At 42.6% G+C, this 12,532-nt stretch overlaps 1 protein-coding gene across 1 annotated transcript; it reads left to right on the top strand.

Annotated features, from left to right (window-relative positions):
* The first annotated feature begins 802 nt into the window (after positions 1-802).
* On the top strand, positions 803-8,493 carry psat1 (phosphoserine aminotransferase 1). Its single transcript, XM_041937631.1, has 9 exons — positions 803-966; positions 2,222-2,282; positions 2,923-2,992; positions 3,849-4,054; positions 4,981-5,153; positions 5,830-5,999; positions 6,758-6,886; positions 7,732-7,869; positions 8,079-8,493. Exons 1-9 carry the CDS (start codon positions 910-912, stop codon positions 8,179-8,181), a joined length of 1,107 nt encoding a protein of 368 aa, XP_041793565.1. The 5' UTR covers positions 803-909; the 3' UTR covers positions 8,182-8,493.
* The last annotated feature ends 4,039 nt before the right edge of the window (positions 8,494-12,532 follow it).

The following is a 12,532-nucleotide window of genomic DNA, read 5'->3' as shown; positions in this document are numbered from 1 at the left end:
TTTTTTCAAGTCTGCCCTTTAACATGGGCCCATAAACAGTTTATGCCCCTGGCAGTTAAACACAGCTGTTTTGACTTGTGTTTATGGTGGCCTCTCATGTAACCTATATAATGGCCGCTGTTGTGTAGAGGCCCTAACACTGCTCATGCCCCAGAAGCCCAAATTTGGAATACAGTGAGGTTTAACAAAGCACTCAACGCCTACAGGCGTCCCTTGTCTGTACGTATATAGTATGTTTATGTTTGCTTGTCTTTGTTCTGCTTTGTTGTCCTTTTTTTGACTATATGTCTAACTATGTGTGAGGCACTGCCAACCACTCAGATTTGTTGTTGTTGATGTGTTTTCTCGTAAATTAGACCAAACATCTGTAGCTCTGTGTGTTTTCATGCTTGTGGATACATAGAATCAAAGCAATAATCATTAACATTGTGAGCAGTAATAAGCTAAGTGTTTCTGTATTTAATACTACTATTACTACAACTACTACTATTGATAATAATGATAATAATAAACTTAATTGATACAGCACTTTTCAAATAAAGCATTACATTGTTGAATTGTTGAAATTAAAACAATTAAAATGATACAAAAATAAAACTGAATGAAACACCAAATAATAATACAATAAGACAATAACAATATTAGTAAAACTGCATCTTTATCTTTTTATGACATCAATGATTTAGGCCTGTCCTACTTGCACACAAACAGTATGCAAAGTTTATTTAAATTTGTTCGTCGAGTGGGCGCGTTTACGAGGAGCCCCTGAACGCAGCATTTTGCACACACAGTTGGCTGATTGTCATCCACACCGCCGAGCAGGCGAGCAGAGGAGCAGCCGAGGCTCAGCACGACGATCATCCACATCGCTGAATCAAAGGCAGGACACACACGAACTCATTTAACATCATGGAGCAGAAACAAACCATCAACTTCGGCGCCGGACCTGCAAAACTCCCCCAGTCCGTAAGTTCAGACCCGCATCTTGCTTGTGTAACGCTAATAATGTGTGGAAAGGCTATACTACCGGAAAAAGAAATGTCACTTTCACCGAGAGGTATTTGCACGCTGCAGGCGTTTCTCTCATTTGCAAATCACACATTTTCAACGACTTAAACATCCAAAACTCAACATCAGACGCGTTCACGGCCAGTGTGCCGGCCCTGCGCCACCTCATATCGCGAGAGGCGGATAATGACTGCTGCTTTCAGCGCTGCTGTCTGCTCCCACAGGCTGAAGACAGGGCGAGTTGCATCAGCCTTCATTCATTCATGTGTAAACCTGCTCCTTTGTGCTTCACTGGCAGCAGCACAGGCAGACTCTCAACCGGCGGCCCGCGGCCCACATCCCGTCCGCCAAAGCTTGGAATCCAGCCCGAAGAATATTACTGAATTTAGATAATATTAATGGATTTTAAAGTTGGTCACCAGTGAAGGAGGCTCAGTCCACTCTGAGAGTGATTTTATAGTAATGTTTTCCATCCCCTGGTAACAAGCCTTAAAGTCTGTAATTCCTAGTTCACCTTCTACAGAATCAGATTATTCAACTCCATCCTCTGTACTTTGAGGACTACTCTGGAGTTGTTGATCCACTACAGCCTGGATCAGACTACACAAATCTAGGCTGATTTTAGACGAATTTGTGACATTCTGACATTAGTTCACCTGTTGGACGCAAGAGTCGTCACTTGGGTGTATTTTCATTTGTTGTAGTCTCAATCAGATTTTTTATTTTTATTTCCCTCCCGAGATCCCGAAGAGGAGTTTTGTTGAGATAAGGACTCATTCATCGGTAGCTGAACGGTGGGTTTTGTGTTGATCAAAACCTCTAGGGCTGAAAAATGAAGCCAACACGGAAGTGACAAAACCTGCAGTTCCTCGAATGGCCACTTGAGGCTGTCAGTCCCCATAGACCCCCATATTAAAATGGCCATATTTACAGCAGAAATAAAGAATCAAGATGCCGGTGGCTGGAACCACTATCGCTGAGCTTCACAGTGGCTCTTGAGAAACCTGTGGGTGACATCACAGAGACAATGTTCATATTTTATACATTCTGTTTTTTTTATTTAGGTTAAAAATATGTGGGATTTACGGGACATTTTGAAACGAGAGGACTGAAATACAGGAGAATCCTGGACGAAGGTCTGCTCTAGATGGCAGAAAAACACCATGTTAGTCAGAAACCTACAACCTCTGCTGAAATACTTCATGTGTTCCAGGTGCTGCTTCAGGCACAGAAGGAGTTCCTCGACTACAGCGGCATTGGTATTAGTGTCCTCGGTGAGTAGAACTGCAGATGGGTTGCATTTAAGTTATAGTAAGACATAACTTCTGTATTCCTCGTGATCATTAGATCTGTACGCAGTGCATCGACTCCAGCTGATGTCCTGTTGACACACTTTTGAACATGTGGAAGCTGTTCACAGTTTTTCAAGGTTTCCAAGTCACTCTTTAAACAATAGCCAGCTACATTGTTCATGCTCTAATGCACTCTCAAGATAAGTGATGGGGGGACAAAATCCACAGTCCTGTTTTGTGCAGACATGTTCTGTGAAGCCTATCTGATGCTAATATGAGGCTTCAGCAGTCCGGATTAAGTAAATCTTCAATTTACAGTGTTTTTGGTGTAAAATTCTGTCTTTGTGTGGCCTTGGACTGTGTTTTCCTGCAGTGTGGGGATGGTAAAATAGAGAATTTTGTACGAGAAATACAAACTTTGCAAGATATTCCCTTGATTTGTCCCAATCAGACTGCTGACGCAATATGTTGACTGTTGTCAGATAATACTGACAGTATTATCTGCCCTCATAGCTGAGTCCTGCTCCCCTCACTCACTGGAATCTGTTCTATATATGTGTTAAATGACCCATTTAAGGCAGCGAGATTAAAGCCAGATGTTTTTCCATTCTTTTCAAACCAGAGATGAGCCACCGATCATCAGACTTCAGCAAAATCATCAACAAAACAGGGAGTCTGCTGCGAGAGTTGCTGTAAGTGCTGCCTCTGTGGTCACACAACTGTGTTTCCCTCCTGCTTCACTCCTCTCTCCTGAAAGGAAGGAACAGCGGTGCTGCAGCACAGTACGACTGCACACTTCCAAACGATGTATTATGGTATTTATGGTATTGAATGTGACCATATACCAGAAAACTAAAACCTGCGTGCCCAGAAATACAGAAGCAGAGCAGTGGAAATTATGATGACATAGGTAGAATGATGGGAGCGGAAATATTACCACATTGTTAACTACTTGTACATCATCTCTCATGTTTTTCAGGATGTTTAGTTGTTTGTTAACACTGTCTGTTTCTCCTCAGGCACAGTTGGCTCTCACGCTGGCTGTTGAATGTCAGTCAGGTTTAGGGTGAGGCTGTGCAAAGGTAGCGTTAGTCAGTCAAGAAGGTGTGTTTCTCCACGTAGTTTTTAACGTAGGAGTCATCAGGTAGAGCTGAAGTTTTGATTTTAGAAACCACGTGTTTGACTTTTCATGTTTTATTAACTCAAGTACTTTTTATTGAGGATTTTCTGAAAGGATTTAATGTTTTTATAAGATATTGTAGTTAAGTGGAAAAGATGACAGAGAAGCTTTGTTGTAGGACTGCGATACATTATACCTTATCTTTAGCAAATACGCAATATAGTGCAGGACAAACAGGGCATCATTCAACATGGCAGACCAATAAAATAGCATATATATCTATACACACACACACACACACCAGTGTATCTGTGATGCTGTGATGTACTGTCTGTCGTAGATGTTTAGCACACTGAACTGGTTCAGTATGAATCAGTGTTTGTCTGCACTGTAAACATAGTTTAACGCAGCGACTTTTGTCTTCACAGAAACATCCCAGACAACTACAAGGTGATGTTTCTGCAGGGCGGCGGGTCTGGACAGTTCAGCGCTGTTGCTCTCAACCTGATCGGCCTTAAGGAGGACAGGTGCGCCGATTACCTGGTGACCGGCACATGGTCAGCCAAAGCTGCGAAGGAAGCGGAGAAGTACGGCAAAGTCAACATCGTCCACCCGAAGCTGGATTCTTACACGAGTAAGTCTGTGTGCGTGGGGAAATGCCTCAGGTCTATATGTGTGAATACAGAGGAAGAATAATGATGGTCGTTGGCTCATCGGTTCTGCTGATATTGAGCTTCAGGTGATTGTTGTTGCAGCATGTGATGAATCTCTCAGTCCTCTGTGCTCCTCTGGAAGAATAGTCTGTAAGTGAAGGCAGCATGTTTCTCACTGGACGTTATTTACTGGACTCACTGTCTTTTTTTGTTTGTTTTAAAGTTTAATTGCCATCACTGTATCATGAATGAGTTTCAGCTCTTAGGAGTTGGTCGTTTTCATGCACGCTGCATCAGGACAGTCTCTCTGCAAAGTCTGGCTGTGTGTCCAGACTGTTATGTAATTAACAATAGAGCTGGCGACCAATGAAAGACTCTGGTATGCGGGGACACTTTTCCACATGGTTGTGTCTGGTTGGGTTTTCAGTGGGGTTCTTTGTTATCCCAATGTTTTGAGGCATGTTAACAACGTTCAAAAATGTAAAACTCATTTTACTTAACTTACTTGGATTCAGAGATAAAAGACATGGAATACAAAATCCAAAACATGCTGCTTTTTTTTCTCTGTCCTCAAGCAGGCTGGCTTGCGTTAAAGTCAGTCTGCCACCACCACAAAGTCACTCAGCCTTCATTTTTTCTGCAGGCAGAAAGTCATCCGGCACATCTGGTGTTTGCCATGTTTGACAAATGGTCAGCAGTGGAGCCAAAATACAGACAGATCCAGAAAGAGGGCAGATTCTTGTTTAATGATCCTCCCTTTAGGCACCTTTATTACAAGTCGATGATTAGGTTTAGAGCACTGGATTTATAAAGGCGGGGTATGTGAGGTGTATTTGCTTAGGCATTCAGGGTGAAGAAGTAATGCGAGCCTGGGTCCTCTGTTCTGTTCTATTGTTGCTCCCTCCAGAAATCCCCGACTCCAGCAGCTGGACCCTGAACCCCTCAGCCTCCTACGTGTACTACTGCTGCAACGAGACGGTCCACGGCGTCGAGTACAACTTCGTACCTGAAACAAACGGGGTGGTCCTTGTCAGCGACATGTCCTCCAACTTCCTGTCCAGGCCGGTGGATGTTTCCAAGGTTAGGACAAGAATTCTACTGAGTTAAATATCCAACTCTAATTCTGGACCCTCTTTTCCCCAAATTTCCGTATTCATCATGTCAACAACAAACCTTTATTATCACTAAACCACATTTAAGGGAAATCTGATTTGCAACAGCAGCACCCATGTAAAGGTCAAATCAAGACATAAGAAATACAGATGTTCAAAATATACACAAGATGAAATTATTCAAGTTAGAAGCTCTGATGAGTAAGATATCAGAAAAAATAAAAGAAGACAAATGAGGACCTGTCAGCTGCATTGTAAGCAAGCTAAGAGGCTAACACGCTGAATGTCACATGCTAAACATCAGCATGCTAACATCAAATACCTGTTCACATGTTAACATAATAATGTTAGCATAGTAGCATGCTGATTTTCATTCAACTGTAAGCAACACCTTTTTAGTATGCACACAACCAAAAACAGTAGGAACTGATATTTTATTACTGAGCCCGATAAAGTTTAAAGTGTGCACAGCGTTAATGAAGCAGAACGAAATCTAACAATGCAGGTCTGAGTCCGAGATGTCCTAAAAGAGCCACCATACAGAAAAGGGTCTCTTTCGCCCACGACCCTCTCCAGACCAGATTTAACCGGCTGACCGCATTGCTGTAACGTGACGTTTTCATGTGTCATCTCGCATTGTGTAGTTTGGGCTGATTTTCGCCGGGGCTCAGAAGAACGTGGGCTGTGCCGGGGTAACTGTGGTCATCGTGCGGGAGGACTTGTTAGGCCACGCTCTCAAAGAGTGTCCCATCGTCCTGGACTACCAGGTGCAGGCTGACATGAACTCCCTCTACAACACGCCGCCGTGTTTCAGGTACAGATTCACCTGTTTTCAACACCAGAGGCCCCTCTGTCTCCTACAGATTAATATATAACTAGCTAGGTGAAATACTTTTGTAAAATGTTTCACAATTTTTGATAAACATGATAGACTTTTTACTGATTTTTACTTTTTTTTGTTTACTGGAATTTCTCGTTGCATTTTTCAGTTTTAAAGGAATAGTTCTGCATTTATGGAAATGCACTTGCTTTCTTGCTGAGAGTTGGATGAAAAGATTGATTTCATCTCATGTTTGTGCTAAATATGCAGCTGGTTAGCTTAACTTAAAGACTGGAAACAGAGGGAAACAGCTAGCCTGGCTCTGTGTGAAAAAAAAAAATCACCAGCACCACTAAAGATCACTGAATAACACGTTATATCACATTTGTTTAATCTGGATTATTTCTTGGCTGGGACCAGTTACTTCCTGGAGTCACTGTGACGACTAGATTCCAGGACACTGTAAACCCACATATTCTTTTTTGGATGAATGAAACAAACGAGATGTGACATGTTACACAAAGTGAGACTGAACCTGTGGACAGAGCCAGGCTTGCTGTTCCCACTCTTTACTGTACGCTAAACTAACAAGCTGTTGGGTGTGACCTTATATGACTCGAAGAAAGCAAATAAACCTTTTCCTGAAATTTGAAACTGTTCCTTCAAGGATGTTTAAAAACGATCGTCCTGTAAAAAGTTCCAACTTGATCTTGATGTAAGAAAGAGGAACTCTGTGTGTTCTGTTGCTTCAGTATCTACATCATGGGTCTGGTTCTGGAGTGGATTAAGAACAACGGCGGCAGCGCTGCCATGGAGAAGCTCAACGAGCAGAAGTCCTCCATGATCTACAGCATCATCAACGCTTCTAATGGTTTCTACGTGTAAGTATCGCAAAAACCTCAGTGGCAGATGGGAAAGAGGAAGTTCAGTGAAGTGAAAGTCACTGAACCATCAGTGCGAGTCCAGATCTACAGTCTGTGTCGCTGTTTATTCGCAGTGACGACATTTAAAACGTGTGTCAGCATGAAAAACTGTACCGCATCCCAGACTGCATGATGGTCTAGATTGAAATACACAGCGCTGTACCTCCAAGAGAAGAATAATAAAAACATCACTATCATTTGGTACCACTTTACTGTTAACACTTTCACAGTAGAGCATTTCCTGAGACGAGCAAAGCCGACGGAGCGCAGGAGTTTCAGCTGCTTAGGAAGACGCAGTGGTGCACTGACCTGAGCTTACACACACTCACGTTCAGGCTAAAGAACCGATGAAAGGATGTTGAAATGTCGCTCAGTGTGCAACACAACATGACACGGACTGACAGAGCTTGTGCGTGTTGTACAAACACAAAATTGGACTTTTTCCATTCATTTGGAAAACACGCTTTCCCCGTGCTGACATTCTGTCTTTTGACTGTGCGTTTACGCCTCAGGCAGTTCGTCTGCAAAGCATGAGCTCGCTTCCCGAATGTAACTGAAGGGAAAAATAAATAACAGCCTCAAGAAAATTGAGTATAGGCCAGTAGACCAAACTAAAGGTCATTTACATCAAACCACACTGATGGAATAGAAGATAACCCCCCTCCTGTAACTTTGAATAGTTCCTGTTTTTCATTTTTTCCTTGGACACGATGCTTTTTACATTTGCACAATATCCACACGTATTCTACAGTGAAAAGTGAAAATGAGAACTACGCTGCTCACTGCTGTGTCCACCCGTCCAGGTGTCCTGTTGACGAGACTTGTAGAAGCCGCATGAATGTGCCGTTCAGAGTGGGGAAGAAAGAGGGAAATGAGGACTTGGAGAAGAAGTTCCTGGACGGCGCGTCCAAACGCGGGATGATATCGCTGAAAGGACACAGGTTAGTTTGTCAAACACACACCTCCTGTTGGTTCACTGCCTGCTTTATTATTATATTTCATGGGTCACTAGAGAGAATATAGGCTCCTGCATTTTTTCACATGGAACATAATGTAAAGTTAGACATGAACACCAGCAGCTGGATGCAGAACCCATTTGTTATCTGGTGGTTTGCAGACCTCAGACATGAAGGTATGTCTCCCCCTGCAGGTCAGTTGGAGGAATTCGTGCATCTCTGTACAACGCTGTGACGCTGGAGGACACTGAAGCTCTGGCCGCCTACATGAAAGAATTCCAGAAAGAGCACCAGTAAATCAGACCCTACTAAAAGTCAGCTGATGTCACACAGTGGCCTTTCTTCACTCCAGTATGGTTAAAAAAAAAAACCCTCTTGTTTACCTCTAGTGGAGATCCATGTTGGATCCAGAAGGTGCACCTTTAGACGCTCATTCCTTGTTCCTAAGATGCGTTAACCACTGCTGTTCCCACTATTGTCTTGATTACATCTGCATCTCATAGAATTACAGTTTTAAGTTTGTTGACTGACAGTGTCTTTGATGTACATACTGTAGGTAAATCTTTTTACTTGTTCAAAATATATTTACATTCCAGTAAAATTAACTTGGCAATACTTACATGTCACAGTGTCATTCTTTGTCTTGAGTGCTGCTATTCAAGGGACCACGTTTTGTAATTTACGACCATTATCGACCAGCTGTGTGATGCTGGTCTGGTTCAACCAGGAACGAATCAAAAGACTGTGTGCCAGAGACCATCTGTTCCATAAGTGACCACCATTTATCATGTGTCCCAAATTCCATACTTGGGACACATGATAACAACTAAAGTATCCTTATGGTAGCTGAGGAGGGCCAGCAGACATGTTGTAGAAACCAAATCTAATTTGGACCGTGTGTTTTTTTGTCATCCTGCTGTTTCCAAAGCCAGAGGGAGCCTCAAAGCTAAAACCCAAAAATATCTTTGACATGCCTTTTGTAATTTGGGTGTATTGACCCTTTAACCTGCATCAACGATCTGCAAACTGTGTCAGCCAAAGATAAAATAAGACTTCTCCTAATAACTCTAATTTGCAGATTGACCCTCTCTGGAATGGAAAACAAACAATCTTAACAGCTGTAAGTCTTGCTGCAGTGATGTGTTTGTGTGCTCCATGGTCAGTACACCATTACATCGCTGGTAGGTGTAGTAAATAAAACGCACTTTGGATCACGTCTATCAATGATGCTGTGTGTGGTGCAACAGGCTTGAAACTCTGAACCAGAGATGGCAGAGGAAAAACGGCTTTTAGCCTGGTGTTGAGTCCTTACTGAGCTCTTACATAAAAATATGCAGCACAGCTACTTTACAAGCACAGTTAGTTCTTTTGCCCGTGTGGTGAAGCAGTCACCTCCCACTGCTCCGCTGCCCGCTGACATTAAAAGCAGCTCAGTATGTAGGAGTGAACAGGTCTGCATAACACCAGCAGGGCGGCAGGATGGCTTCGTGGTGAGAGAGGCCGTCCTCCATCTGGATGTCCAGAGGCCAGTTCCTTGTCGCATTCACCCCGCTGAGGTTGTTCCTCAGCAAGACACTGCAGCCGTACCAGAGAGCGCGTCCGACCCTGACCTTTGACCTCCCTTGAGGGGAAGCAGCAGGAAATGCAACATCAGAATTTCATTACAGGCCTCAGATAGGTAACGTATCCTAAAATGCTGTTAAAAACACAAAATGATTATGAAGGTTCGGTTCACAAACTGGATTTTTTAAAGAGAAAATGTCTTGTGAGGGGACTGTGTGAGCTGTGGTGAGTGTGTGCTTTATTTTTGTGACTCTTACACTTTTTTTTCATCACTTTACCTATGATGGAACACTCTCTGGCTTATGAAACCGTTTTAAAGCCCACTTGACAATGTCAAAAATAAAATGCCGGGTTACAAGCAATTTCAGCATCCCATACATGATGAAAAACCATGACCTGGACCAGAATGAAATATGGGAAACAAATTCCTGTGTGCAACATAAAATAAAGACGCAATTGAGGTAAAATCAAGTAAATGAAAATTGAATTGAAATAAAGATAAGCTTTCAAATAAAACAGGACTTACTCATAACCCATAAGGCACCCAAATATTTAGAGTCTCAGCCACATGTTTGGTTATGCTGCTCACAAGTATGAACATAAAAAGAAGAAGAAGCTGTTTTTGCGGCAAATGACCACTAGGTGGAAATGTTCATCAAGAAACTTGTGTTTTCGAAATGTCGAGGTTATTCCTCTTACTGTGATGGTGTCTGGTGTGACCTGGCCCTGGCCTGCCCCCGTCAGTGAGGCTTAATTGGCATGACAGTTTCATGAAATCATGTTGCCAAAGCATATACATGAATAGGTTAAACACCATTATGCTGAATTATATATAAAAATAAACTGATTATCGTGTCCCGTAATAGATAATATAGACATTAATACACACAATAAAGAAAATATGAATTGAAATTTAATTGTGTTGTCTCACTCATGCCTGCACACACACACACACACACACTCTGATTCATGTGGTTTCCTCTGATAAGGTCAACTCACCACCACTGGCGAAGTATCCTCAACCAGGGAACAAAATCAGTATCCTCTCCCAAAAATAACACATGCCTCATAATGTCTTGACTGAAAAAACACTCTCCAAATGTTTAGAGCTCAGCATAATTGCGCTTTATTTCCTATCACGCGTTTATTCCTCTCAAAGGAAATGTCAAGCAGTGAGAAGATATATCCAGACACAGAAAAGCATATTGTTCTGTGACTCACCCTGCAGGAGCTGGACGTTTCGGTGATTAACGGGAGTAACTCCTCTCCAGATGACTGTCAGATTTGTGTAAAGAGGATATTAGTGTGGAGTGGGCATGATGTTAATAGAGCACGAGATGCACCGTGGTGTCACTGCTTTTATCTTTCACGCTTTACAACTCTGTCAGTGCATGAATGATTGTATGGATGGAATAATTGGAAAACTGAACTTATAACCTGGTAGCCTCTCAAGTGTTTTCAGATTTGGCATTTGTATTTTGTTGCAACCCATTTTTGTAGAAGAAAAATCCTTTAAGTGATATTTCTCATTAAGATCTTTTTTCCCCCCCTCGCAGGTTTAATATACCTCTCGAACACTTTCTAGGCGCTGGGTGATCATGAAGTGTAATCTCTGAAACTGACTCTTTTTGAGTCAGGCGACGAGCTATTTTTCTTACTTTCATTTTGAAATGTAATGAAACACAAGGTAAAGTTGATCCAGGAGTTATTATTTTATATAACATCCCAGGTGATTCTTTCCAAAAAGTAATTTTGGCTGTTGGCAAATATCAATACCAAGAACAGGGGAGAAAGTCTGAATGCTGGTGTTGACTGTGGATCCCCCGGGCGCGAGATGTTGGACCTGCTGCAGAGGTTTGTATGCTGAAAGGTAAAAATGTTCTGGCAGAGTGAGGTATTGCTTTAAGTCGGATGAGTTTTGTGTCAGTGTGACACGACGCAGCCTCGCCGTTTTCTTTGCATTTACATCTGCAGCTTTCCGAGGCTCAAGTCTTTCAGCAGCAGCTTCTCGTAGTTCATGGTCATCTTTGACGTTGGCCTTGAAAGCTTCCTCCTTCCATTAGCTGCAGGAATGTTGGCATCAGGCTCATTGAGTCATCAATGAACCTCTCTTTGCACACCTCCTATTAGAGCCACAGGAGCATGCGCACACATTTGAGCTTCTTCGTTTCCATCTTTAGCTTGTAGCTTGATTTGTTGGCTCATCTTCAGTGCACCTGAGGCCCCTGGTTTATCTAACCTCTCCTAGCACACTTCAAGGTGCTTCAGAACAGAGGGAGAGGATGTCTATTGTGAAGATGTACAAGATGGTAACTTGACAGAAATTTGTGATCAGGTGTTTGGATCGAAATTTAGTGCAGGACAACTGAAACAAGATTAAGAGCCCTCAGCCATGGTAGCGGCGCTGTGATGCTAATGCTATTAGTTTTGCAGAAATTTAGCCACAAACTGAAGTATCTAACAAGTTGAAAGTTTGACCTGATGATGGTGCACGATGAAAAGTCAGGGTGTCACCAAAGTTGGGGAACATTCTGAGGAGAACATGACAAAAAATTGTTAGAAAGCCACCCAAGAGGTATGGAGACATTTCACACAAAGCCACAAATGTCAACCTCATGGTGGCGCTAGAGGATCATAAAGGGTGGTGGGATTTATCCTCTGGATTCCATGTCTGTCTGTCTGTCTGTCTCATGCGATAATGTGATATTTCACTCTGAAGTGGTGGACTGACGTACCAACACTGCCATCCTGGAGCCGCAGTGGTAATAAGGCTTAAAATGTGCTCAGGTGAGAATTTGAGAAACAACTAAGTTGTAAGTGAATCAGGATCCTAGCAGCCATGTGGAATAAGTCATTTCTGCTGATTTAGCTGAGAAAAGGAAACCTGGGAATTTATACTGTTCTGCAAACCTGCAGTGATAAATCTCAAAGTCCGTGTGGATGAGCGGAGACCTCCAGTTTGGAATACAATAAGATCCACTGTTGCCTGAGGCAGGTCAGGTACAGTAAATGATGCAGGATTAGTGTGAGGTCTTTCCTCTCAAGATCTCTGTTTCTATAACATGAGGCGGGTTTCAGGAACTAA

This window comes from Chelmon rostratus, chromosome 5, assembly GCF_017976325.1.
Source record: "Chelmon rostratus isolate fCheRos1 chromosome 5, fCheRos1.pri, whole genome shotgun sequence".
Classification (NCBI taxonomy): Eukaryota; Metazoa; Chordata; class Actinopteri; order Chaetodontiformes; family Chaetodontidae; genus Chelmon; species Chelmon rostratus.
This window is presented reverse-complemented; position numbering and strand designations above follow the sequence as displayed.